General features: G+C 48.4%; 7 protein-coding genes across 10 annotated transcripts; 3 read left to right on the top strand and 4 right to left on the bottom strand.

Moving 5' to 3' along the window:
* Positions 1–1,562: 1,562 nt before the first annotated feature.
* Positions 1,563–4,188, top strand: FVEG_01964 (hypothetical protein). 2 transcript variants are annotated; one of them, XM_018889007.1, is made up of 3 exons: positions 1,563–2,408; positions 2,474–2,992; positions 3,050–4,188. In XM_018889007.1, exons 1-2 carry the CDS (start codon positions 1,930–1,932, stop codon positions 2,580–2,582), a joined length of 588 nt encoding a protein of 195 aa, XP_018745070.1. In that variant the 5' UTR covers positions 1,563–1,929; the 3' UTR covers positions 2,583–2,992; positions 3,050–4,188. The 2 variants fall into 2 exon arrangements, with proteins under 2 accessions (XP_018745070.1, XP_018745069.1); XM_018889006.1 differs by having other exon boundaries at positions 2,474–4,188.
* A 1,345-nt stretch (positions 4,189–5,533) lies between these two features.
* FVEG_01965 (MADS-box transcription factor, other eukaryote) lies at positions 5,534–7,906 on the bottom strand. Its single transcript, XM_018889008.1, has 3 exons — positions 7,157–7,906; positions 6,744–6,878; positions 5,534–6,672 (listed from the first exon to the last, which is right to left on the bottom strand). The coding sequence occupies exons 1-3, from the start codon at positions 7,403–7,405 to the stop codon at positions 6,388–6,390; spliced, it is 669 nt and encodes a 222-aa protein (XP_018745071.1). The 5' UTR covers positions 7,406–7,906; the 3' UTR covers positions 5,534–6,387.
* Positions 7,907–12,173: 4,267 nt separating this feature from the next.
* On the top strand, positions 12,174–15,674 carry FVEG_01966 (hypothetical protein). Its single transcript, XM_018889009.1, has 3 exons — positions 12,174–13,956; positions 14,011–14,176; positions 14,246–15,674. The coding sequence occupies exons 1-3, from the start codon at positions 13,555–13,557 to the stop codon at positions 14,350–14,352; spliced, it is 675 nt and encodes a 224-aa protein (XP_018745072.1). The 5' UTR covers positions 12,174–13,554; the 3' UTR covers positions 14,353–15,674.
* Positions 13,825–16,558, bottom strand: FVEG_01967 (D-arabinono-1,4-lactone oxidase). Its single transcript, XM_018889010.1, has one exon. It carries the CDS (start codon positions 16,197–16,199, stop codon positions 14,655–14,657), a length of 1,545 nt encoding a protein of 514 aa, XP_018745073.1. The 5' UTR covers positions 16,200–16,558; the 3' UTR covers positions 13,825–14,654.
* Positions 16,559–17,131: 573 nt separating this feature from the next.
* Positions 17,132–19,314, bottom strand: FVEG_01968 (lipoyl(octanoyl) transferase). Its single transcript, XM_018889011.1, has one exon. It carries the CDS (start codon positions 18,499–18,501, stop codon positions 17,485–17,487), a length of 1,017 nt encoding a protein of 338 aa, XP_018745074.1. The 5' UTR covers positions 18,502–19,314; the 3' UTR covers positions 17,132–17,484.
* Positions 19,315–19,597: 283 nt separating this feature from the next.
* On the top strand, positions 19,598–21,837 carry FVEG_01969 (hypothetical protein). The gene is made up of 3 exons (XM_018889012.1): positions 19,598–20,522; positions 20,587–21,070; positions 21,128–21,837. The coding sequence occupies exons 1-3, from the start codon at positions 20,513–20,515 to the stop codon at positions 21,381–21,383; spliced, it is 750 nt and encodes a 249-aa protein (XP_018745075.1). The 5' UTR covers positions 19,598–20,512; the 3' UTR covers positions 21,384–21,837.
* Positions 21,743–25,989, bottom strand: FVEG_01970 (STE/STE7 protein kinase; the record flags this gene model as incomplete). Of its 3 annotated transcripts, none has more annotated exons than XM_018889014.1 (3): positions 21,743–22,868; positions 22,922–25,124; positions 25,229–25,989. In XM_018889014.1, 2 exons carry the CDS (start codon positions 24,497–24,499, stop codon positions 22,482–22,484), a joined length of 1,965 nt encoding a protein of 654 aa, XP_018745077.1. In that variant the 3' UTR covers positions 21,743–22,481. The 3 variants fall into 3 exon arrangements, with proteins under 3 accessions (XP_018745077.1, XP_018745076.1, XP_018745078.1); XM_018889015.1 differs by lacking the exon at positions 25,229–25,989 and having other exon boundaries at positions 21,851–22,868; positions 22,922–24,282; positions 24,370–24,499; XM_018889013.1 differs by having other exon boundaries at positions 21,796–22,868; positions 22,922–25,989.
* Between the last annotated feature and the right edge of the window lie 387 nt (positions 25,990–26,376).

Genomic DNA, 26,376 nt, shown 5'->3' with positions numbered 1-26,376 from the left:
GAGGGGTTTGCGAAGTTATATAGAAAACTGCCATTGCACAGGCGAATGTGCCTTGTCAATGAAACAGTGATCTTCAGCTTTGCCAGCCAACATGTATATAATAGCCTCCACTGCTAGTACTTTCAACATATTGGCCAAATACCAGTATCATGTTTCCGGTAGAGGGTCAGAAGCTGGAGGATTTGACCAGAGAGGTGACACCGAGGTGGATGACATGAGCAACGGTGCCCGTCACTGTTATGTCCTAGGGATTATTCCCGAGACTGGGCGACTTCTATGCATTGGCGTCTGATTCCTTCTGGTAGTTCATATACAATATGTGACAGTCGAGAAATTTTGCCTCATAAAGCTATGCAGATAAGCCTGGCGGTTCTGTAGCAACTCCCGGTATATGGAGATATGAACATGTCGAGGAAGTATGAAGAGAACATCCCAAACTTAAGTACATTTTAACACCATAGAACTTATCAAATATCCTTAAATGGCGAAGGTCAGTCGAAAATGATGCTGTCAGGCCAAGAAGCGAAACGATAAACCCCCCGGAATGGAGGCATCTTCCAATAAGCCTCTTTCGTAGAGATCTGGGATACGTGATTACTTACCTGCATTACCGGAACTTATAGCACCCTGCCTGACTATCTTTGTGTATCCAACCGCAAAGTGATGAGTTACTAAATGGTATTCCGTCGCCACTTGGGCGAAAGGCGATCTCTTGAGACTCTGGGGAGCAGAAGCCATTGCATTCCTTCTGAGAATTCAACTATATTTCTAGCATAGATTCGCCCTTGAAAAGGCCTGATAGGATGTATAGAGGCTCTTATAGGCTGTCATTCAGGTCTGTGATGCTGAGTGTATACTTGTGATAGGGTGCTCTTGGAATACTGGCTCCATACATGACCGTTAACGAGCCAACCTCATCGGGCGCGAAGTCACTGCCTGATCATGGACATGAAGCACAACAGCCTTGCTCCAAGGAAAGAGTAAAAGCTGAATTTAGAGATGTGAGTGAGCAAGCGCCTATCCTTGTATAAGAGCAACACTATCACGGAAGTATCACAATGAACCAGTACCAGCTCGGAAAATATCTTGCAGGGAAGAAAGACAACGGCGCAAAAGCATTCGAACTTGATACTGAGCTGTTACAATCGGACTTTCTTTTGAATCATCCGACACAATCAGAATCCCTCGGGATAGTATGAGTCCGAATCGAGGCTGTTTCAGGTTGCTTTGTCGTGGAAATCTAAGATGGCAGCATTAGGAGTCGGCACTGCAGCAGATGTGTTGCTCAAGTTCTGGCTTTCAGAAAGCACTGGACTTCTTCATCACCTGCTAGAAATGTAATTATATATTAAGAATGTGAAATTTCTGGGTAAAGGAGAGTTAGGTAATTGGAGAACTTCAAATCGACTTGTAGGTAGTTGACTGGTGTTGTTGTTCTATCTGACGGGAACTGTCAAGCGGGGCAGTCAGCGGTACATTCGCCAAGTATAGGTACATCCATTGATGCATCGGTTAATGCACCCTGGTACACAGAAATGAGTTTATTTGAGCAAGAAAGTATAACATCGTCCCTCGCCCTCAAAAAGCAGTCCTTGAACATGTAATTTAACTGATTAACGGCAGCTGGCTTCCCCGGATCGTTTCTGTGATTATTTGACTCTTGATCGATACGCCTGCCGTAGCCTAACTCCCTTCCTCTTTCACAGACCATTTATTCATTCATTCATTCACCACACTCAACACAATATACTGGAAATCATACGAATTTATTAGCCCTGTGCTTTATTTTCTATTGATACAACGTCCAGAAACCGCTTGCTAGGACCCAGAGCCGTCGTGCGCCCCAAAGCATCGATCTATCCATAATCCGCAAACAGCAGGGCTGTTCGCGAACCGTCTTCCTGCTACTACACCACAACTACTATCGACATGAACTTTCCAAGGCACGACATGCCAGGCATGGATATGGGCGACGACTCATCCGGCTCCTCGTCGTCGTCGCACGGGTCAAGCATGATGACCATGGTCTTCCAAACCGAAACTCGCACGCCGCTGTACGCCAACTCGTGGACACCAAATAATGCAGGGTCCTATGCAGGAACATGTATTTTCCTGGCTGTTCTTGCTATCATTGCGCGGGCCCTCGTCGCATTCAAAGCTGTCCAAGAAGCTCGCTGGCTTGATCGCGAAGCTGCACGCCGTTACGTGGCGGTCAATGGCAAGATCCCCTTGTCGGAGCAGATAGCTTCTAGCCCCGACGCGCGCCGCATGACCCTCTCGGAAAATGGTCTCGAAGAAACCGTCGTGGTTGTGGAAAGGAAACGAGCAGCGACGAGACCGTGGAGGTTCAGTGTTGACCCGGTTCGGGCATGTCTCGATACCATGATCGTCGGGATTGGATATCTTCTGTATGTCTGCGCATTGTCCCGAGAGCTTGATTATGACTGGACTATATGCTAATCGTGTCTTACAGCATGTTGGCCGTCATGACGATGAATGTCGGCTACTTCCTCTCCGTCCTGGCTGGTGTCTTTGTTGGCAGCCTAGCCGTCGGTCGATACATACCAACAGTCGAGCATTAGAGACATAATCAGAGCGTTGGCAGCAAATGATACTAGATGAGGTCGGGGACACCACTATGTGGTAATTCTCGCAATGGAATGGGCGGCGTTTGGGGTTTTCCAGCATGACACGAGCACGCGACCAAGTTTATGTGACAGCATTTAATAAAGGTCACCAGGTGTTTCTGTCTCATTTTTATTGATGTTCTTCTCTACCTACCTATGCTTTGAGTCCCATGCGTTAGTACTTCATTTGTCGTTTGGGTGAATTCGCATGTCACTTTTGTACCGGTACGTCAGCGGGGTTTGAAAGCCGAAAACCTTCTCAAATATGCTCACCATCAAGACCATGACAAAGCGGTACTAGTGGTACGAGAACTGCATACGACAGAAACACACCCGAACATAGCCCCAGGGGCGCAAGAAAACTGGTAACACAAGATAAATCAAGGTGCCAAAAATATTTGACTCATTATCACTTAGGATAGAGGTTCTGAGTTTTGTTACCTCCTCTCCTTGCATGCAAACCTAAGCAAAGTACCTTATTCCTAGGAAGGGAGGACTCTCGTGGATGCACCGGAGTTTCACCAGGGGCACAATATCATTGTTGATGTCCTAGAGATCCGAGAAATGGAAATCGGCACGTCATAGCGAATTTGGGAGCTGCACGCCTTGCAGTATCGTTGGCCATCCAGATTTACCAAGAGACAAGTATCTTCAAATGCCTCAAGGGAGCAATAAAATTTCAGGCAGCAGAGAAGGCGGCCAAAATAAACTCATGAATGAGAGTATATAGATCCCTAAGCTTAGATTAACTTACCTAATACCTTTTGCCTCCCCTGGATGCCAAAGATGCTGAAGAACTTCAACGCAGCTAAGTCGTCAAGGTTAGACCTGGATCCATCCTCATCATCACTACGTACGCTGTGTTGAAACAAGACATGAAATTATTGCTCATAGGAACAACGGCCACAGAACTCCTAGCTGGCTTGGGTAGGGTGAGAACCGTCGGCGGGTGCTCTTCAATTCCGAGACAGTTACCATCGCGGGCATCGTTCGGACGGGCTGGCGAGAATTTATTGATGGACGCAGTCGAGTAGCCGGCTGTGCTGGATTTTTTATGATCCTTATAGACAAGAGAAAGATAATTTCAAGATTAATTCCATATCGGCAACGCTCCAGCCTCGTAAGGCGCTTTGTTAGGCTGTGTGATGGCTCACGACCAAGGTTGTTGCCTGACAGGAGGAGGCAAGAAAACGGATCGCTTTTCGAAATGAGAAGAAGTATTAGGCAAATTTTGTATAACCTAGTGTATTTGAGTGAACTCTGGGACCATCTTATCTTGGTTCGCTTATTCAAAGTCAGGAGTTTTCTTGCTCCTTGAGGCTCCAACCACGACTGACTACTCATCACCAGGGGCTTCACTACCTCTACTACCTCCTTATCAAACACTGGACTGAGACACTTTCATAGCTCATCTATACTAATTCGTCATCTCAGTCTTGATACTGGAAGGAGGCTTTCGTGTCGCGTGCTCCTGGCCACGGAAGGCAACTCGTTTCTCCTCACTCTTCGGATCTTTCGAGGCAAATATATTACAGCTAACTTTATTGCCTGCAGTTATCTTGCATTGTGCATATAGTAAAATACCATTCTCATCGGATCGTGGGAAATAGCGAGTTGCATGCGTTTCGTTGCAAGTGTGGATGAGCTGGAGAGTTGGTAATGTTGCACCTCGATGCCGCTGTCTAAAGACAATGCTTATATGAACATACTCGGACCATATTAACTTAATGAAAAAAACCGAGTCTGTGTGAACTTATCTTTGAGTTTATCTCATAATTCCTCCAAACATATCCAGACAAGGTCATAGTTTCAAGGACACTATATGATACCTGAGCAGGCTATGTTTTTAGGAATTTCTTGAGGAATCGAAGGAACGCAGCCCCCCCCTTAATGGCACATACTATATTTATGTTATGATCTGTAATACATGTAGTTCTGTCCCGTTACCTTCCACCCTTATCCGCAACCTGATGTAAAAGCTTGAGCTCTCCTGGCTTCAAACCTTGACAATATTCAGCCTATTACGATTGAACAACACTGAAACTTTGGCGAGTTTGTGTAGGAGGTGGCTTAGTTAGCATTTTTGCGAACTGTAAGTGCTTATACAACTGTATCATGGCTGACTGTGGCTAGCATGCGTGGGAGTGGAAGGTTATGTTTATCCGTCTTAACGTTGGGCTGCCTGTAAGTTTTCCGCCCGTTACAGAAGTGAACTTACTCCAGCGATCTATACCATGACTATATATTCCAGTAATGTACCGTTTGATGCAAGGTCACAGAGTTCATGTAGAGTTATTCGGCTCCCTAGGTAGCAAGGGAAATAGATACCTCACTGACTGCAAGGAATACCAGCAGCCTCAGCGCGGGTCTGTTCCCAACACAGTACTGATCTGCTGTCTGCCTCAAGACCTCATTGCCAACTTCCACACACCTACACGTCCGACTCTGACTTGATCTATCGACTCATCCCAACTAAGCCAAGATGATCCTTCATCCCCACCTCACCACCAAAGTGGAAAAGGCCGACCCCAAACCGTTTCTGTCGTAGGTACTCTTTTCCTTCAAGCAACGTCATCTCATCTTGTCAATCCACGCGCGCACGCTGAAAGAAGAAAAGAAATTATGACAGAAATAGCAAAGTTCCCACATGGGCGCAGCCGCACACGATCGATCTTACCGGCCGAGAGAACCTCCCAATCATATGCCACCAACTCTCCAAATGCGGTAAGAGATCCATTACAATAGCATTTTACATCTAACAAGCCTGAACCTTCCTCAATCCTTTCAAGGTTCAGACCAGGGACCTAGAGTTAAGCAAAAAGAATGATTCGCCAAATTGAAGTTAGGCTTTTAACTTACGTGGAATACAATCTGCAGCAGATAAAGCGCAGCATATTTCGAAACCCCGTTCCTACAAATCTGGGGTAGAGTAGCTTTTCAGCGGTGGAATGTCCATATTGGGAAAGTCCGGTTTATACTTATTCATTGGGCCAAACTCCAATAACCCACTTGCAACATCTTGCCTGAGCGCGGAGATGTTGGCTCACTAGTCCAATACATATTTACATTCGACATTCAATGCGAAAAGAGGAACAGTTTGGTAAAACCGCGTTGAAAGCATCCTTCCTTCGTCTCTTTTGGCCCATGATAGACGTCAAATCTGCATGAAGTACCCATTCCGTAAACGTTCGTGCCTTCATCCCATCCATTCCCTGCCATCCCAAACACTCTGATGTAATTCACAAGCCAAACGCGCCTCTTCGTGATCTTCAATCACAACACCTCTTCACTCCAACATGCTTCCACCGCACGCAAATGTCCCACGGTGCCAAGGCACCAGCTTCCACGGAGCCTTTGATCACATAAAACCATGGCAGTGCTGTTGACCATGGGAGCTCTCCCGGCATCGGCCGCAGACTGTTGATCTCGAAAGCGACACGTGTAGTTATTCGTGGTCGCGAGGTTGGGATTTACTGCCCGTAAACCCACTGCTCCCAGATGCGATTATTATATTTCCGCTCAAAGGCTCGTCAGACTTGGCTGTGGCCTGAAAGCCTTGATGTAATTTCAAGAAAGTAAAAAAAAAAACCAAAGAGAAATGCAGGTGGCAAATCAACACCAACCAACGCCTTTTCACCGGGACCTCACAAGACAGCTCTGGTGTCAAGGAGGGGCGTGCAAGGTCGAGAGACGGCGTCTCGAGAAAGCATTGAGCGCCGGGTATCATTGACCGAAGACGGATCTTTGGAGTCGGACGTCATTATGACTGGTGATGACTGTTAGCAGGCATACCTGGTTGAGGAGGTATGCCAGAGCCATAAGCCTGATTCCGTTGTACGTAGCTCTGATAAGCCAGAGCCTGCTGAGGATCCATGGGCATGTTGGGCATGTAGTTGTTGGGCATGTGAGGGTTTTGAGGCATGCCAGGTCGGTTGCCCTGAGGAGGGAGGTGCTGGTTAGGTGGTTCTTCTGGAGACTCTACTTGGTCGCCGCCATCGACGCCATTCTCGTTGCCTGGAGTGGGCTCAGGAGCATTAAGACAAGCCTGGCCATGATCAGTCCATGGTCTGTGAAGGGACAAAATCTGCCATGTCAGGCAAGCAAATAGTTACGTACCTGGATCAAATTCTTGCCCTCAGACTTGGTAACCAGGGGCTGCAGCTTGGGTGTGGTGAAGGTGTAAACGAGACCGGTTTCTGAAACTACGAGAAGTAGAACCTGGGTACCTGTGAGGACAGAGAGTTCGTAGGCCTGATGAATTAATATAAATTAGCTTTCCGTGCAACAAGGAATCGGGTTGCGCCAAAGTTTGGCGCAGACGAGCAAACGCGGGAGCTTGTTTTGACGCGACGGGGATCTCAACAGCAACCAAGATGCGTCAAAGAGACCAATGGATGCTGAAGTTTGGTGTAGTAGAAACGTCGAGGTTTGCGCGTCCAAATTGCACGCGATTTCAAACTTGGGGTCAAGCATCATGGCTGCCATAGCAAACCTGGTGTTGTTGGAATCGTCGAGAGGTTGGACCATACCTTCTTCATGATTCCAGCCTTGCGCTTGGAGAACGTAATGTGTCGACGAGATTTATCGCTGATGAACTTGATCTCAATCTTGCGACGCTCGCGACTGCCCTTCTCGTCATCATCGTCGTCGTCGTCGCCAGCTGAAGGACGCTGGCGCTTGATGCCGCGAGACTCAGTGGCGTTGCCATTGCCAACGTTCTGTGAGTCGTCGAGCTCAGTGGGAGAGGTCTGGTCGTGCTGGTCTGTGATGTCGGCCATGGTGTCTGCGAGTCGATATTCGTCTCAAATTGGCTTGGATTCGATTATCTCAAAAGAGGAAGAGCTCTTGTTTGTATTACCACGAACGAACCGCGACAGGAAGAACAAAAAAAGGTGGTGGAGATACTGCTTTGAGCGTGGTGCCGATGGATCTATACTGTATCTGGAGTGGGAGCGGAGAGAAATGGAGGGAGCTGCGGTGCTCTGCGTTTAATTGTCGCAGAAACCTGGTTGGGCACGCTCTTGCTTGTTTGCTGCTTCGAGTCTGGTCTGGGTGTGTCTGGGTTTGGGTCGGGGGGGCCTTTCCTTTTTCTGGGTGCGGACTGTGGAGAGCGTGGGTGGCGCGGACGGGAAGGAGGCGAGGCCAGGCGAGGCAAGAGCAAGTGCGCGTGTTGGAAAGCCCAGTGAAAGAGTGCAGGGGATGAAGTATAGATGGCAGGGTAGGACTATTGCTCTAAGCAGACAAGACGAGGGAATTTACCTTAAGCAAAAGAGACATTGATGCTCATTGGTAGAGATGATTGCGGCCGCTGCGCACCACAGGTGCTTGACGAGACGCTTGACCGGAAGCGGAGATGACAGGGTGTGGGTCGGATTGTAGAGACAAGAGTCCAGCCAACCTAAGGCCTCACAACTGCCAGGGTTCAGGCTGATGGGCGGATGGGGGAGGGAGCATTGAGCATGGAGCGGGGGAACAAGAGCAAATGGGTCTTTTTTTCTCCCACTGTGCGCGTTGGCCCTGTGCGGGTAAGGGATAAATTAGATAAAACAGCAGGGTATTTCGGGTCTTCTACTAAGTATCCGATGAATAAATTGCGCCTGTCCAGGTAGGCAACCGGGGTGAGGCCTGCTGTGCTTTGCTAATTTACGAGGGGCATCCGGTATGCGACGTGCTAAGGTAGCTACAGTAGTAGTATGTAGCAAGCTTTTGGCTGCTGCAGCGGGACGGGCACCCAGTCTCCATCCACGAGTGGAATGAGCACAAGATGAACGAGGGTGGAAAGGATGCAAGGTCAAGCTTTGACCAACCACAGTCATTGAATTAGCCTGTCTGTTGCTGAGTTAGGGAGTCAGCGATTCAAGCCGTCTGGTGGGTTGCTACGTGCAGCGCGCCATTGCTGGTGCGACTGGGATTGCATGAGTGGACTGTGGCACGCGTGTGGTGGGTATTCGTGAGAGGATGTGTGAGAATCAAACATGACGGGATGGGCCTTGAGCTTTTACACATGCTACAGAGCTCAATATGGTGTGTAAGAACGGATGCAATTGTGAGGGTTGGTGAGTGATTGATGAAGGGCTTGAATCATCGGAATGGAGTTGGAGTGAAAGAGTGAACGAATTCATCTGGACTGCGCAGGTGTTGAGTGCGAATTCATAGATGTTCCCCCGAATTGGAAATTACAGATGCGTCAATGGTGGTCGCTGTAGTATCGTTCACCAAGCTTTATCGTTTCTGCAAACGATTACACGCATTTGCCCTTATGTTCATGGATAATTGGTTCACCACAGCCTATCGTATCTGGGGATACCGTTCCTACGTCTGATCAACAACGTCATCAAGATCCGACAATTGAAACGAGGATAGTGATGTTGTAGCCGTCCTGCACACGGACTATCCTGTGGACAATGAAAAGATCGTCACACCTTACCAGAAACCCTTACTGATGCGGTTGTCTTCGTCAATCGATGCATTCATCACTGATCGAATGGAGCCGTTTGCAAATCGCTGTTATCAGCAGGGTTCTTCTGTTTCGATCTTCTCGCGCAGTTAAAGTCGCCAAATTTCAACGTTCAAATTCGTCGTCTTGACCAAATTCACACCGGCCAACCTCCATCTCAGGCAGAAGAGCCTTCGTCGATGGCAACAAAAGACAGGGTGGGACGTCAGTGATGACGGACGGCGCGTCCTGTACCTGACGGTGCCTTGTTTCGGCCTCTCGATCGTTGCTTGATGTATCCTCGTGAAGGCTATGGAGAGGGTATGAAAGCGATCGCCGTTGCAGGTTTGTGTGCAAGGCGTTATCGGCTTCCCTTTCTGGATTGCCATTTCGATGCTCAGTCACTTCGTAGAGCACGATATTCAAACAGCCCTTGAAAGTAATGGACAGAGTTTGGCTGAATGTGGATGCAGTGGTCCACGACTCGGCCCATCAGGCAAAGCTCCACTGGGATCCCGCTCCGCCCGGTCATCTTCCAAGCGAGTGACACAGTGCTGCCCTACCGCAAAGTTGGCACCTCTTATTACATGCTTCCAGTAGTTATGTACGTACATATGTACCTACCTGTCAAAGACCCTCGGTCCTATCCTGGATATCGCGAGCCGTTGAATCAGTGGGCCTCTCTGCGCCGCACGCATGCCGCCGCGTGACGAACCATAGCGTGGCTGCAACTGCAGAAGGGCTTCCACATCTCCAACATCAGTGCTCCGTATCAAGGTCAGTGCAGTATGTTTGATTGAACCTGAGCTTTTACACAACGATGTTGACCTACATACCTTTTATGCTTTAGTAACCACGTGAAAACGAAAAAGACAAAAGAGCAAACAGCCAGGGCAAAGTCTGATTGCTTACCCGAGCTCCAGCCTCCCTTTTACAATCAAATCTCGACTAGCGCAGATCTGTCGCACAGTGTCTCCATCTCAACATCCTAGGGATCAAACTGAACACGAAAGGCTCAAATTGTCGGTCCTCGATGGACACATGGTGCTACTCCCCTGTCGCGCGTGCATCTGTATCTGGGCCTCGACCTGTCGCATCATCCACTTTAGCAAGTGGACCTGACTGGTACTTGGCCAGTGATGAATCGATGAGTGAACGAAGAAAGTCTTCTTTGTATTGGATGTCCAGGAGCTTATTGCTGTAGGTAGATGTCTAGGGAATCGGGAGTGTCGAAAATGTTATCAACCACATGATCTTCTCCATATTGCTAGCCAAAGGCTCAACATACGCTAATATGTTGATTTGACATGTCGCTGGGAAGTACGTTGGAATTCAACGTATACCTAAATGAAAATGGTTTTATATTGACTTGTCCGTACTCCGTAGTCGCTGATTAATCGCAAAGATGAAAATCGCAGGATAGGCGGGCCTAATTTCTTGGCTCTGGCTGCCCCTGGCTACCAGGGATGGATGTTCAAAGTTCAAACTGATCTAGACCGTCCTGCAAATATGCCGCAACGGTGTATAGACATGATTGGCGGGAGCTTGCTCAAACTTGTGCTTCATCGGCTTTCAACAAAGACGAACTATGAACATCCACTTTGGGATCTGCTGTATAATGTATTCAGGCAGTAATGGTATCACACAGGCTGAAGGGCTCGAGAACAAACATCGTCCCTGTTGTCTCGTTGTCTGGAACAGGATAAGATCTTGTGCAGCGTTTGTGTCAACCAAATTGATAGCTCGTTCACTGATCATCACTACTACTTGAAGCGGGGAACACAACAAGTACACGGGATTGTAAGAAACTTGAAAGCTCGAGAGCCTCTATTTTACATGACATAAATACCTGAGTAAATTCAGTATAATTTGGCAGGCGTTGGATTAGGTGTTTTTGGCGCCTTAATAGTAGCTTAGCATCAGAGGTTTTCTTACTCCCTGGGGGTACAGCTCGATCCCGGGGATTGGTGGACAAAACCTCGGCTCCGTGGGAGGGTGGCGGGGAACGGCTTCATGGTTTGTTTGTTCCGCGATAAGGGGCAATCTAAGTGCGGAATAAAGACCTACAATTGACATGATGAGATGCCGTAAAGTCACTTGCACCAAGCCGTGTCAAGTTTGGGCGCGACCAAAAGTTAGTCTAGGTGGTTGGGAAGCCGTATCAGTGAGGAATGAATATCGACAATAGTACGGAGTATCCATAGATGGATAGAATTCTTGATATCCTGAGACTGACTGATCCTTCGATCTCACATGTAAGAGTTCAATCTTGCATTTAAGGCTGGAGGCACAGACGGAACAAGAATGGATTCATCCCACAGGAGGAAAGGTGCCGCAAAGCAATTCACGAATGACCATCAACCAGATGGCCAAGATGGGACAGTCAGAGACGCTGTCGTTCTCTCAACTTGCAACCCAGCGCACGGTCCATGGGTACATCGAGCGGGGAAAACTACCTTATGTTCAAGGTGCTCGGAGCTAACCTTGCCAATGACAAGCAACGGCGAGCGGTAGCCATTGAATTCTATCAGGCCAAAGCTCAGGCTAGTTGCCAAGGTTCTGAGCGGGCCCTCCACCTCCATAAACTAAGCTTAGCTGGAACAGGAAGCTCCCCAAGAATGGCACAGTGTCAGCATGGCACTTGGTGCAGCAAACCATGTTTGCTGTGAACGTGGTCAGCCAGATCATCTTTCGATACGCCAGTGAGAGTGGTATCGTAGCATTGCGTGGCGTCAGTAACATAGCTGGCTGAATACCAGATCTAGAGTATTCTTTATAGATGTCCACTAAAATAGAGTAATGTTCGTGCTTTAAAGACGATAAGCCTCGAGCACGCTCAAAAGCATATCGTTCTACAGGGCCACGAAAGTTCCTCTGATAGTTACCTAAGAAAAAAGCAAGAGCTCGCCGATGTGGGGTCGGCGCTTGGACTGTTGGCTGGCACTGGTTTGTCAATGGACAAGAGCTTCAGAAGGTCCTCCCTTTGATCTCAGGGATTGTCCGAGGCTTGGTCGCTTCCATTCTCACGTGCAGCAGCATAAGAGCAGCAAGGTTTTATGCGGCTCATATTACAGATATCTGCCAACTTGACCGTGACGAGAGGCTTCATCGCCTCTTGCAGCGAGCATATCGCTATCAATACGCACAAATCAGTGATAGACTGATAGGCTAACCTTTTAATGCTGCATTGCTCACCGTTAAATTTGCGAACATGAACCCAGTTGTGAAGTTCGGTTCGTCTAATCCTCCCTACCTTATTAAGTCCACTATCGATATCCTACAGAAGGGTGACAGGATTGCCCGGGACCGGAATGCCACGGCACCAAGGATGACGACTGAGAAAGAAATAATCATTGCGTTGGCAGTCTTTTGTCCAAGTGCGAGATGGTGATGGTATTCAGTTTTTATACGAAATTCTCTGTCAAGGATATCATCAATTGCTGACAGGTAGTTGTTCGGCTAACACAACACCATCCCTCAAGGAGTATTCATCGACGTCTTTGGACGATTAAGCTCATAAGAGCTACCGGCAGGCTGGGGTTTGCACCCGCAGACGTTGCAACAGTTAGGGCTTGGTGGACCTTTCCTCATTTCCCCTGGGCTTCAGGCAATCGCATAAATCTCAACTACCGGAGGGATTGATGTTCTGGAAACCTCTTGACAAGCGGTTGTGCGTCAGAACGTAGATCCTGCGAGCAAAAGAAACAAGATCACGCCAGAAATCAGATCAGAATGATAACTTGGCGGCTCCTGCTACAAGTTTGAACAGGTTTCCAAGCATTTCGACTCCCCTTTTGTGGTTTTACGATCATCCCTAAGCCACTGTCGTTGGCCTCTAGTAGGCTTTTACCGAGTCTCAAGTTTCTTGGCTCCAGAGACCATTATCCCAAAGGGGGTATTCAACTACAGTTTTGAGGCCTGTGATTGGCCACCGCCTCCTCGTGGCACCACCATCAAGGGGGTCCGTTGACAATTCTGCGGCAAAAATCCATCTCCTGAAACAGCATTGGCAGCGGAACTCGTCAACAATCAGGTGTTTTCCGAGACGTTTGGACAGAAGTCTCGTTTCATTGTTGGTCTCGGTCTCGTTTGGTTTTCCGTGACTCGTTGTTCATGGGCCGGTCGGTTGTCGTGTTCTTCTCGTAGGCTCAGGGAGTCATTGTAGTCTTTCACCTCTCTTTAATACTATACTACACATTCTCTCCAACGGAACTTCCGTGCTCGCTTCGGCGCGTGCTGTTTTATTAGTTGTTTCTCTCTTTCTTTTGAATATATTTGCAGTTCTCGAGGGTTGACCTCTTGAGAACGCTCCCTTCATTCATTTCGACCTCTCGACGAGGCTCAATATACCAGGCGCTGGACGTCTCACCAACCATATTTCCTAGCGAATCTACTCGAGAATATTCGACATAGAGATCAAACCTCGAATCAAACAGATTATAAAGCCTCCTTACCGATTCCCTACAGCGTATTGTCTGCAGCACCGCCAATATGGTCGACAAGATCTTCCTCTCGACGGTCGTTGCCGACGCTCTCTTCCTAGGTTCGGGTGTCATGGAGTTGGTTTTTTCGCTGGTCGTACAGAGCCAGATGAAGAACACGCCTACTGATGGCGAGGATGTTACAAGGAACTTGCTGTACCAAAGGTTTCCCCTGACCGCCGGTATCGTCAATGCCATTTTCATTCTCGTCACGTTTGCAGTAACACTGCCCGGACTCGTCATGCCCGCTCGAAGCTTTCTCAAGGTGTCGGGATATATGGTGACAGTGTGCGCGATATTCACTATGTGTGTGGCTGTGTTCCTCTGGGTTATGACGTTGAGGATGAGTGAGCAATTTTTCAATATCTACATCGACCAAGAGCCAGACGTACAGAGCTTGATCCAGGACTCGGTAAGTTTCACTGACATCTGACACCACGAGACGTATTAACCCGAATCCTTACAGTTTCAGTGTTGTGGTTATTTCAATAGCACAACTCCGGCTTTTGTGATGGATTCGACTTGCAGCAGTCCTGCAAGTGCAGCGCTGCTACGTGGCTGTGCGGCATCAATCTCAAGTTTTGCAAACCTACATATCGACAGCATTTTTACTGTTCTGTTTGGAATCGTTGGTGAGTTCAAGTTTTCATTTCTTGCGCAATTGTGCGCCGAAACATTGCAAACTAATTTCCCACATATAGGTATCGATGCTATCTTTATCTTGTGCATTGCATGTCTGCTCAAGGACCGCAAGGAGCGCGAACGCTACCGACATATCGATGAGAAGGCTGGCTACCGACAAATCTAATGCAGAACACTTTGCAATGTTACTTGTGATTGGTGGGCTGTGCCGCGTATTCTTCTAGAAGTCACTACACTGGCATCCTTTTTTTTTTCTTCCTCTTTCAGACGGATATGTGACAAATTAAGCGAGTGGTTTTAATATTAATACTTGATTCCCGTTCTCGATCATCAAGTGGATGGGGGCGGCATGCTGCCTAGGCCGTCCGGATCACATCACAATTCCCGATATTGAAGTCGTTTTTGATGGGCCATGTGGCAAGCGATATATCTAATTCCCATGACCTATTGTTGTGGCGGGTTACGCTATCAAATGATTCCAAACGTGGTGACACCTCCTGTGCGGTTCTTCTCTCTTCGAATCTCAACCTCTTCCAATTCAAGACCCTCGCCATTCTCCATAATTGTTTCTCGATGCCATGGCCCGACAAACATGCCCTGAGGGTCAACATCGTTGCGTATGGCTCGAAACGATTCAAGTTGCTTTCCATAGAACGCTTCAATCTCAGACCGAGTGGTTCTAAAATTCTTGGCCCAGTGCGGTCGACCTCCAAGGTCTTTCATCAGCCACTCAAAAGCCTCGTAGTATCGTTCGTGGCAAGGAGGGTCCATGAGATAGGGGCGATATAGTGTTGCGTTGAGGTACAATGTAGGTCCGTTTTCAACAGTGATATCGAGGTATGGCCGTACGTTCGAGGTGAGAGTGGTGTCACTTACGCGCACTTCGACAGGTGCGTGGACGTAAAGACCGTCCGCAGAGAAGGGGATGTCGTGAGGAACGTAATCAGGGTCATCAGGAGACAAGTGGTTAAGCCAAGAGCTCAGTCTCCGGAGCGCCTCGGGGCCCTTATCAAGAGGGATGGCCCACTCGTTAACAAACTGGGAATATAGGCAGTTCATGAGCAGTGCTTTGCGGCTTGGTTGAACAGCTGATGAAGTGGTTCCATTCCGAAAGCCATACTGCATACCGAAGACAAACCACTCAACCCATGGCAGGATTCGCGGAACGTGTTGGGCAAGATAGAGAAGATTGTGGTAGACATAGTAGCCGATTGAGCCGTCATACCCACTCTGAGGAGGGTCGCGGTGTTCCTCGTCGGTTTGTTCTGCCTGCCACACCACTGCACGTCTTGTGTAGGGGAACCACCAGACCCTGACAAATTCACTCTGTGTCCATAGGTTTCGGTTCCAAGACTCAAACATCTTGTAGTCTGTGTCAATGCTCTGTTCCCACTTCAGAGTAAAGGCTGGAACTGCCTGGAAGGAAACTTCGGTAATGATACCAATAGCGCCAAGAGAAAGAAGGGCAGCTCTGAAAAGGTCCGTCTTGGTGTCTTTAGAGCAGTACACCGTAGTTCCATCTGCCATTGTAACCTTAAGAGAGAGGACATCTTCGGACATCAGTCCATGGCGTAGACTGCTTCCATGGGTACCTGTTGAGATAGCGCCACTAATAGACTGCTCATTGATGCTTCCAAGATTTGGCATCGTGAGTCCATGCTTCTCGAGCTCTTCACAGAGGGCGTAAAGCCTGATTCCACCCTCCATGGTAACAACACCCGTTTCTTTGTTCACCGAGAGTACCCTGTTGAAGTTGTCCAGGTTGACGAGCCAACTGGATGTACAAGTGATATTGGAGGGCGAATGGCCACAACCAGTCGTCACTAGACGCCGACGGCATCTTCGCGCCAGATTCACAACTTTTTCAACTTCAGGCAAAGACTCGGGTTGGATGAAAAGCTCTGGGAGGGACGAAAATGTGCGCGCCCAAGTGTGGTGGACATGTTGTGGCCGAGCACGGAATGCCACACTATCGTCGAACTTTTCCAGTTCTGCGGCCACGAGAGGGTCCATGGCTCTGCTCAATTTACAGACGGTAGCAAATGAACCAAAAGAATGAAAACAAGACGGTATCAAGAGGATGCCAGGTTCAAGCTAGTATATCAGAGGATGAGTGGAATATAAATTGCTTGATGCCGAAGTGGGTGTAGTCGAATTTGATCGTTGGCAGGTGGGTCGGTATCGGAATCACAAATCTGCTGGCACAGTGACAAGGCCGGTTATATTAAGCATATTCTTCTTTTTGTGTCATTCTGGCTTCCGTATGCATATTATAGGTATGGAGAGGCATATACATCATTTTGACAATTTCGGGGGGGCAAACCCCGAGTTTTGTAAGTCAAAGGCAACCCAAAGCACGCAGAAGAATAACCGAAAGCAAAAAAAAGAAATGGCCGATCATCAGAGGTCCCTGGATCGTTATGACAGGGTACTGGCGATGGCGCTTCTGACTCTGATTGGCTCCGATATAATTCTAGACGTCAACGATATTCACCGGCTCAGGCCGAGATGGTTACTGTATGCTTTCTAAGCGACGACAGGGATGTTAAATGGTGTCATCCTCTCGCCGCGCATGTGCAGGCAGCTACCCTACGATCCTGTTTATAACTTGAGACATTTCTTGATCAGTTTGTCTCACGCCCCAAGCAATCACTGCAGATTCGTTGAGTGATCGATTGGCATAGTCATTTATTTGACTTTTGTCACTACAGTTGAGTCGGGCAAATGAGTGTTGGTTCATAAGTTATTATATAGCTATATAGTATTTAGACATATTAGTCTTTGAAACCAAAATCCAAGGGCCCTCATCGATAAGATACAACTCCGGTGTAGATCAGTTTCTCAATATCATCATTTACTTACTTCACCAACACGCCCGACTTGGTCTACTCCTCATCAGTCACAACAAGTAGCAGTTGGTTTGATCGTTCAATTAAACCAGAGGATATGACATGATAATAATTATATGATTATGTAACCCAGTATGAACACACTGATCTGATACCAGTATCTATGAGTCTGCGATTGATGGGCTCTTCATGATCTGCTAGAACACTGCTCACAATAATCGAGTTAAAATTACCTCAGGAATTAATAGTCTTGAATATGGGCTTCTAGAGAATGATGACAACTAGCTATGAGCCCGCCCTGAGTCATTTACCTTCGTATAAATATATACATATATATCACATAAGTACCCGAACCGAAAGCGTATAGTATACATTGACACATAATACTCGTTTAGCCAGTGTTGTTTCGTGAAGGCCTGACAGCATTGATCGAGTTTACTAGTCACGTATCATGAGACTGCTCGACGGAACTGAGAGCTCCCCTCGCCGTCAATACTTCTCTTTGTATCATCTACTATCCCTTCTTCAAATATTCTCGCCCACACGGCTGCTAATGAGGCAGTATTCCAGCCACCAAGCCGCACAATACCATCTTTTATTGCTAATTCGGCAACCACAGAGGTGACAAGCTTACCTTCAAGGCCACAAGGAACAAAACGAGCCCAAGGATTAATAACATCGGGACCATCTACCGAAACGTCGATGTTGATAGCAATGCCAAGGGCTGTGACGTGTCTCCGATGATGAACCCCAATTGCTGCGATTTTGCGTTCTGGCTGACCGGCGGGGGTACGGACCCAGACTCCAGGTTCATCTCGGGTTGTATAAGTTTCCAAACCGAACAAACGTGCCAGCAGGCGACGTGTGGTTGCCTCGAGATGGTCCGCATACGACATGACTGAGTAATGCGCATACAGAGGAGAGTGCATGTCTAGCACAGGCCACAAGACAAGCTGACCAGGACCATGGTAGGTTGTCAAACCCCCACGGCTTGTCTGTTTGACCTCAGGAATGAAGCTCTGCTCTTCGACAGGGTTACGCCGATGAGGAAGACTAACGTAGAGGGGAGACTTGAAGTAGGAGGTTTGCTCGGAAGTGAGGGGGCGCTGGCGACGCCCAAGCGTGAGAGTTGGTGCTGGTTCAAAAGAAAGAAGATGAGGGCGGGGTATGGGGCCTCTGTCTTGTTGCTGTTCCTCGCTCAAACTCTTCCACTTGAGAAACGACGAGCGGAGTTCTTCCTGCTCATTATTGGCAGTGTCATAGGGAACGAAAGCATCAGGGCCCGACCCTGTGAGATGTCGATGAACGAGGAGGTTGAGTGGAGGTAGGTCTGACGTCGGAGTGGTGTAAGTGGATGACCACCGGCTGAGGAGGACATGACCGGCCGATGTCCCGGCTCCGATACGGAACGAAGTAGATTTTATGGCGGAGGACGGAATGGCCTTTAGCCGCAAGCCAAACGGCATTGTGGTCCGGCTTCCAGGCAGATCCCCCGGCGAAGATGCCGATCACAGAGCCCGCAGAGTAGCCACGATCAATTGGGGTCGATCTGGCTTGTCGTACTGTATGCTCAAGATCACAAATCGGGGGTAACCTCCGTACAAACTCTGGCGTACAGTAGGCATGCGCGATATGCCTTGGTAAGAAGTGAGTTTCTGGTGGACGATCCCGTGGGGCACAGAAAAGCCAGCAGTGGTGACGTCGGTAGCTCAGGGCCGAAGATCAACGGACGGAGGCCGCCGAGAGTCTAATTTCGAAATTGACCTTTGCATGTGATGTCTGCTTTTAATTGACATTCGATATGGAAGAGAAACCTTGTGCGCACGTTGAAGTGATTGAGCTTCACGATCGTGGCTTTGGCAGTTGAAAAATTCAAAAGTAACCACACACAACAAGAGGCTGCCAAATGACAGGCAGTAGGTGACACTGGAGTAATTGTACACAATGCCAGCTGAAACTAAGAAACTAACTCAAGACTAAGCTTAGGTAGCTGTCTGAGACCCATACCTGGAGAGCCGAGAGCTGAAGTGCCTCGAGTGCCTTGATGGAGCTCGTCAGTTGAAAACACCAGTCCATCAGTGAGTGGGTAAGAGCTCTACTTTTGATCGGAGCTCCCGGCTTGAAACTGCTGGTACTGTAATACAGATAAAAAACATCTCAACTCAATCAACTTGACGAAGACCATGTCTCAACACTACCTAACTTACCTAGGGTAACTCAGAAAACGTAGCACAAGCGAATGTCAAGCTCTCGATCTTGGTAGCTTGGCGAGCATTGGCAGTCTCAAAAGCGACCGTCCCATCCATCATCGACAATCACTGCCTTTTCGTAGACGTCGCTGTCGCATCATTCACCTGTGTCTCATGACATCAGGGAAGTGGTGCGCTAAACCCCAATAGGGACAAAATGATCGCTACAGCTTTGCTCCATTGGGTAAGATGTTGTGGTGCATCTCTGGTCCATCGTTGCCCACTGTCGTCATCACTGAGCTGTCGTGCACTCGGAACTTTTCTTTACCTTAAGATGCACTAGTCTAGCAAGTTCCTTTCGCTTCGGGCATCGAAGGGTGCCAGTTAGCCAGGCTAGATCCGTAGGAATAAGGTGGAAGCATCATCTACTGCTGCCCACCAGACTCCAGAGCATCCAGAGTCTCTGCAGGGATTTCCTTTAGTGTGATTCAGTGTACTGTTGCTGCAGCCGGGATCAATGTGCCCTGGGCCTACCTAAGGCGAGCACCCGTCAAGGGTGGCACTGGGCAGCCCATGGAGACCCACGTAACGCTTCGATGGTGATTTTATTTGGGTTGCGTTCCTTTCCTAAATGACAAGTCGTATGCTTGCTCCCTACAATCATATCCTCTCGCTCCTCTGCAAAGTCATTCATGCACTGGGAACTCCGTGTCTTTCCTCAGCCGAAGGGAGAAGAAACATACTAATCGCCGTCGTACAATTCGACTGAGACACACATCTCCCGATCCCCACACCGACAAGCCAGTCCGTCTCCAGAGCATCACATCACTCCTATGGAGTAGACGCTAAGGAAAAGGCTCCAGAAACAAAAACAAGAAACCCTCCCAGAGCTAATGAACAAGGTTCATAAGGATCGTCAATCCTCAACCCAGGCCTTATTTCTCTTCCGGCTCCCTCTTCCTAACTTTTATAAGATCCATCGCCATCTCTCAACAATTCCAGACGACTGTTCTCCACAACGCAAACAGACTCTGAACCCTGGTCGAGAGCTACCTATTAAATAAGACGCAAGATCCCATTAGCCGTGGTTTTTAGCTGCAGCCTTTTCCTTGACGGTGACCCTGGCAGCGTGACGACATCCAATCCCCGGCGCCCCATCCCAGTAAATTAATCCTTTCGAGTTCGATCTTTTGGGCAGAAGTGCTTGCATCAACGCTTGAGTTTGATCGGTTGTGGTCAGATACTTTTCAGCTGGAGAGTAGTGTATACTTTCCAACGGCATATAGCCATGGCGAAGAGTAAGTTTCTCTCCTGACTCAGTTGTATGGCTTGACCAACAGATGGCTGACTGACCTGCCGCAGACGCTCCTCTTGGCCTCGCTGGCCTGGTCCTCCTCGCTGTTTCCCTCCTCTTCCTCTGGTTCATCATCCTCTCAGGCTTGACCTCTACCACGCCATTCGATAAGACGTATTTCCTCCGCGCCGACACTGGCGGTATCTCGGGTGCTCGTGAAGTCACACAATGGAACTTCTTCTACATTTGCGGTGCCGGCAACAACGATTGCGATGGCGCCCGCGCTGCCCCCGTCATCGGTCGCGCCTGGGACTCAAACCCACGTAATGCGCCCAGCTCGCTTGTCGGTGGTCGTGCTGGTGATACCACATCGAACAGACAGTTCTTCTTGTGGCGGTTTGGCTGGGTTTTCATCCTGATCACTCTTTTCTTCGAGACCATCGCCTTCTTCACTGGCTTCATTGCCTGCTGTGGCCGTCTTGGTGCTGGAATCTCTAGCCTCATGTCCATGTTCGCCCTTTTCTGCTCCTCAGTTGCCATGTCCCTAATGACGTATGTATCTCTGACCCCTGTATGATGGTTCAGATGTTGACTGACATCTCTGGTTAGTGCTACCTGGGTTCTCGCTCGCAATGCCTTTCACCGCGACGGTCGATCGGCCTCGATCGGCCGCTATGCCTTTGGTTTTGCGTGGGCATCATGGGCCACTCTGCTCATTGCTACCATTCTCTTCTGCTTAGGCATGCGCGGTGACAAGTCGTCAAGCGGAGGTTACAGCGGCCGCTCATGGCGCCGTAGACGAAGCGTGCGCAGCAGCCACGGCCCAGGCTATGAGGGCCGCCGTGTTAAGGATGACTATTCCTAAACTTTTACCTGGTAACCGTCTGTTAGGCCAAATCCGATCGACTCTCCAACTTTCGGCAGAGCTCGATGAGGAACGAGCATGAACAGCCGCAGTGATCGTGTCCACAACAGCCTCAATGGTTGTTCGCGCCCGACGCTGCAATTTTGTCCCGTCTATATTTCATTCATCATCCATGATCTGCGCTCCTGTGCAGGTATGTATTCACGATGTGTTTGGCGAGGAGAATGGATTTTCTCAGAACGTAATGTTGAAGTTATGGGCGAGATCTACGAGAAGCTTGCTTTCATCAGCTGTCTAATAGTTACTATGAATGTATGATATTACAACAAACAATACAAGCGTTTTTTATTTTTAAGTCTTAATATTCTAGTTTCTGTTCTCGACATTTCCACTTGAATCATGTAGCCATTCTCGGGCAACGACCCCGGGCTTATGGTTTCACACAAGTTATCACTCTTCATTACGTACTGCTGCAGTGAGGATAGGTAATGTTATCATTGCCTAGTCCACGAGGTACTTAGTATCATAAGCTCAAATCATTATGCATATATCATATTGACGTTATTCGTCCATTCGCCAAACTATGAAATGCATATCACACCCGACCCCGACTCTCGTTAAACGATTGAAGGCTGAAGTCACCTCCAGATCCCTCTCTTTTATCCTGTGTTGTTCGCCGCTGTCCCTTTCGTTCGAGTACATGAAATGAAAACAACAACATGCTATCCTGGTTCGTTTTCCAACTTGGTCATTCGCCCAGTTTTGTTCTGACGAAAAACAAATGCCAAAATCCGGCCCTAATTTGTCTAAACCCCATCCTAAAGCGTGTACAGGAGTAGGAGTGTCCTCCAAAAAATGCAGAAAAAGAAGGTCAAAATGATGTAAGTAACACATGCTGATGCATGGGGACTTTGTGCTGTGTTACTGCCGATGATAAAAGGTTAACACCTTGGAAAGAGAGCCGTTAAGCAGATGGTTGTTATCCATAGGTAGTCCTGTAGCCAACTAGATACCTGCTCCGTTGGCATGCTTCCTAGATGGCCGAGTATTTCCCCCGAGAAGCAGGGTTGGGCCGGGCCGTCCCGGCTTTTCAAACTTTTATGCATCCTTTGGGCTCGACATAGGACTGACGCTATCAAGGGGTGCATTGTGTAGTGCCGGTTTCAAGGGCCCGTCCTCCTTCAGACCATCTTTCTCTCGTTGTAGAACGCCATTGACCCAATCTGCTACTTCAGCATCTGCAGTTGATGAGTCCAAATTGATTTTACCAACAGCTTCGGCGACCGTATCAACTCCGTCGCCTTCCTCAGCTTCTTCCGCAATTGTTTGAGGCTTTGTAAATTCAACGAGCCACGGATGTTTCAACAGCATGGCGTAGGTTGGCCGCTTCATAGGAATCTTGTGAAGACAGCTTTTCACAAAATCCTTGGCCATGTCCGAGTAAGTGTCCTCTGGCATTGCAGGTGGTTCACCTTCAACAATGGCCTGTAGCATGTTAGTAACCCATGACTGGTTTAACTCAATGGCGGAGCGCTTACACTCAGTTGGCTGAAAATAGTAGAAGAGACCTCCGGTGGGTAGGGATAAGCGCCCTTAGCACACTCGATGATGGTCAGGCCCAAACTCCAGACATCGCTCTGAACGCTGTATGAGCCATCGGAGTTACCAGCTTGCGCGAATCCGCCACCAGAGATTCTCTCGGGGGCCATATAGCTCTGACAGCCGATGTTGGTTCGCGCTATACTAGCTACCAGATTACCACTGACACCAAAATCGCAAATCTTGACCTGGCCTCGTGTATTGACCAGGATGTTTGTTGGCTTGACGTCACGATGTATAATGCTGTGCTCCTCCTTCAGTGATTTTAGACCCATCACAGTAGAATATGTGATTTTTCGAAGAACATTCTCCGGGATTCCACCATTATACAACTTATCGATGGACCCGCCATCCATATACTCAATGCACATGTAAACAGCACCCTCCTGGAAGAAGGCGCCATAAAAGTCGATGATATACGGAGAAACACACTCGTGTAAGATGACAAGCTCCTTCAGAATGGTCGTGAATTTGGCGTCGTCAAGCTCCAAGCGCATTTCTTTCATCGCCATCACTGTGCCCGTTGTACCGTCGGTGGTCTCTGACAAGCCCTCGGCAGAGTCTTCCGCAGATCTGACGGGAGAAGGATCCGACTGCGAATACTGAACAGGGAGAGGCTTTCTCGAGAGGCCTTGTCCGAAGCGAGGGACTCTTCGCTTGGCATGCTTGACCTTGTAGACTGTTCCGTAATTTCCTTTACCCAGCTCGGTCAAGACTTCAACTTCATCAAGAGATATGCTGAAGGTTTGGCCATTGGCAAAGTTGACACCTGTCCGTGTGATTGTGGCAGCGCCATCAAAGGTTACCCAGCCCTTCTCTGTGTCGATATATTTCTTGAAGTCGTCCATTTTCGACCCCTGACCACCACCTGCTCCGTTGGATCGTTGGCTACCTGGCACATCACCTGTGATATCAGAAAGCTTTCCAGGAGGCCCCCGTTTCTTACCAGTGGCGGTCGCAGGGCCAGGCCTACCCATATCAGACAGCTTCATGCCCATACCGCCGCCCATGGCCCTTCTCTCGCTCAGCGAGGGCTTCGTTATCGCAGGAGCTGAATTGACATGTGGTGCGTGCGGTCGTTGCATATTTGGCGGCAATCCCAGGTTGGTAGGGAATCCGTTAGCGACGCTGGCCGTAGGCGATGATCCTGAGGGTGTCCCGGGGTTTCCAGCGGGAGACATGCCCTTCTCCATGCGATGTCGATGTAATGCTCGGGCTTTGGCCATTATACTGTTTTCTACCGAGGCACTACTACTTCCAGCAAAACTCGAGGATGTTTGTACAGGCCGCCTGGCCATGCCTAAAACACCCATAGCAGTTGAATTCGGGTTCATGTTGCGAGGATCGGAGACGGAGCGCAGAGATGGTACTCTTCGAGGAGGCTCACCTGGGCTATCATGACTGGGAGACTCGAGCGGCGTACTGGGTTCTGACGAATCTTCAGAGCCTGGAGATGCAGGTGTCGACAGATCCTTCCAGTCCTCCGGCGTGGCCGGGATCGAGTCGGAGGCAGACATCGGATATGAGGTGCGTCGATGGAATCAGAATACAGAAAGGCTGATTCTTTTGACTATGTCGTTGGATGGGTTCGATAAGAGAGTGGTAAGGAGGAAATAATGGCCAGAAAATTCAGAGCAGCGTGGAAATAACGGCGAATATCCTAACAAGACCGCGGGGAGCTATCGATCGGGAGACGGGACGCGATCGATTAGAGATGGGTACATGAAGGAGCGATGGAGGGGAAATAGATGGTGCGATTCTTTCGGAGCTAAATGGAGTCGAGTAGTGGGCGGTCTAGGCCTTTGAGACTCTAGTACGGCTCAACGACTAGGGGCTCTTGTAGTTGGGAAAGAAGAGCAACAAAAAAAGCCTGGGGCTAAGTAATGAGCCAGAATAAACGCAAGTTTTGATAAGGTTGCTACCAGGATTGTTGACTTTGAAATGGGGTTGTCTTGCGTTATTTTGCAATGATATGTGGCCACAGTGAGTGAATCTTGTATGGGAGTACCGTATGGCAACCTGGCAAACTTCACGTTGAAGTTCTTTCAGGTATCCTTGTGTTCTCAGATTCGCCGAATGGACAGGAGTTGGAAAATATGAAAGCTCGTATACCCCATACGAAATATGAGGGTTGACAGATAACTGGGACAAAAAGTTGTTAGAATAAGAAAGGTACTTCCCTGAGCTTGTTGTGGTGTGTGCAATGTACTCAAGGATATGAGGGTAATTCAAGGTTGTATGCATACCAGAGGAAACGTCTGGCCGAGATCAAGAAAAAGTTACGAAGTGTTTCAGTCCTTGAGTACCTTAAGTAAGGTAGACAGATACCACATGTACCAACGCAGTGTGATGGGCAATGGCTGGATGCGGGGTCAAAGGTTCTGCAGACGAGCAGAACAGCAACGAGACGGAGGAGGAAAGGTGCTAATGAATTGTACAAATCAACAGCTCATCCCAGCTTGCGAATCCTGCGAGAAAGTAATCTGATAAGGTTGGCGCAAGAGGTATTTGTGATAAATGGGGGCGAAGGCGAGGCTGAGGATGTTGGTAACATGGAGTTTAGGACAGAGCATGGAACGACTATGGTGTGGCAGTTTTGACAAGCAAAACCAGGCCGTAGCACACAACAGAGTGCTCTGGCTTGGATACAGCGCCACTACCAATCGCGTTTTCAGGGGCCAACCCGGCCTACCATTCATGCCCGGGATCACACCCAACTCATGGATCATATTGGGAGATAATGCCCATCAATTGAGAATTCCCTGCGGCGGGCGCTACGAAAGACCCATCATACAGGGCATAAACTAACATCGCCTTACGAGAAAAAATTGTACCAAAATTCTATCATAGGCGATAATGATATTCCATCAAGATAAAATCTAAGAAGTCTCCTGGCGTCATGATGACTGCATTTTATATAGCTCTGCGAATACTAAGGCTTCATGTAATATTTTACCAAATAGAAGCATATGTAATATTGAAAATGATAATTAATTTCAAGGCTCTGTGCACAAGTTGTCCTTGATTTTTGCAATTTGCGACGCCATCGTTGATGGAGAGCAGTCACCGATGACGTTAATGTGGTCAGTGTCAGACCTTGGTTTGAGGTGGAGACTCATGTCTGTACGACAAAGTAAGCGTCAAAGTCGACAATAATACCCAAACATATGAATGTCTTACCCGACATCCATCTGCAATATATCTGCTGTCGGAGACCTTGTGGTCGTGTGCATCCTCTCGTTGAACGACTAAAATTAACAGCACCTGCCTACGACTGGGTTTCTATATCCCTGAAAAAGCACATTGAATGGATGAAGTCATCACGTATAGAACTTTGCATTATCCACGGCTTAGATAATTACTATACCTAGGTATCTACCTAACTCGCCTAAGA

The sequence above is a fragment of the Fusarium verticillioides genome, chromosome 6 (assembly GCF_000149555.1).
Source record: "Fusarium verticillioides 7600 chromosome 6, whole genome shotgun sequence".
NCBI classification, from domain to species: Eukaryota; Fungi; Ascomycota; class Sordariomycetes; order Hypocreales; family Nectriaceae; genus Fusarium; species Fusarium verticillioides.
The sequence above is the reverse complement of the archived record's forward strand: the minus strand, read 5'-3'. Positions and strand labels throughout refer to the sequence as shown.

What these genes read in the sequence shown, in the direction of transcription:
- FVEG_01966 (XM_018889009.1), top strand. Translation starts at nt 13,555, where the DNA reads ATGGTCGACAAGATCTTCCTCTCGACGGTCGTTGCCGACGCTCTCTTC. An exon ending in AGAGCTTGATCCAGGACTCG is followed by an intron (nt 13,957 to 14,010) that starts GTAAGTTTCACT and finishes GAATCCTTACAG; the next exon opens with TTTCAGTGTTGTGGTTATTT. An exon ending in TGTTCTGTTTGGAATCGTTG is followed by an intron (nt 14,177 to 14,245) that starts GTGAGTTCAAGT and finishes TCCCACATATAG; the next exon opens with GTATCGATGCTATCTTTATC.
- FVEG_01964 (XM_018889007.1), top strand. Translation starts at nt 1,930, where the DNA reads ATGAACTTTCCAAGGCACGACATGCCAGGCATGGATATGGGCGACGAC. An exon ending in GTCGGGATTGGATATCTTCT is followed by an intron (nt 2,409 to 2,473) that starts GTATGTCTGCGC and finishes CGTGTCTTACAG; the next exon opens with CATGTTGGCCGTCATGACGA.
- FVEG_01965 (XM_018889008.1), bottom strand. Translation starts at nt 7,405, where the DNA reads ATGGCCGACATCACAGACCAGCACGACCAGACCTCTCCCACTGAGCTC. An exon ending in AGGCTGGAATCATGAAGAAG is followed by an intron (nt 6,879 to 7,156) that starts GTATGGTCCAAC and finishes TTAATTCATCAG; the next exon opens with GCCTACGAACTCTCTGTCCT. An exon ending in AGGGCAAGAATTTGATCCAG is followed by an intron (nt 6,673 to 6,743) that starts GTACGTAACTAT and finishes GATCATGGCCAG; the next exon opens with GCTTGTCTTAATGCTCCTGA.
- FVEG_01967 (XM_018889010.1), bottom strand. Translation starts at nt 16,199, where the DNA reads ATGGACCCTCTCGTGGCCGCAGAACTGGAAAAGTTCGACGATAGTGTG.
- FVEG_01968 (XM_018889011.1), bottom strand. Translation starts at nt 18,501, where the DNA reads ATGCCGTTTGGCTTGCGGCTAAAGGCCATTCCGTCCTCCGCCATAAAA.
- FVEG_01969 (XM_018889012.1), top strand. An exon ending in GTTGCCATGTCCCTAATGAC is followed by an intron (nt 21,071 to 21,127) that starts GTATGTATCTCT and finishes ATCTCTGGTTAG; the next exon opens with TGCTACCTGGGTTCTCGCTC.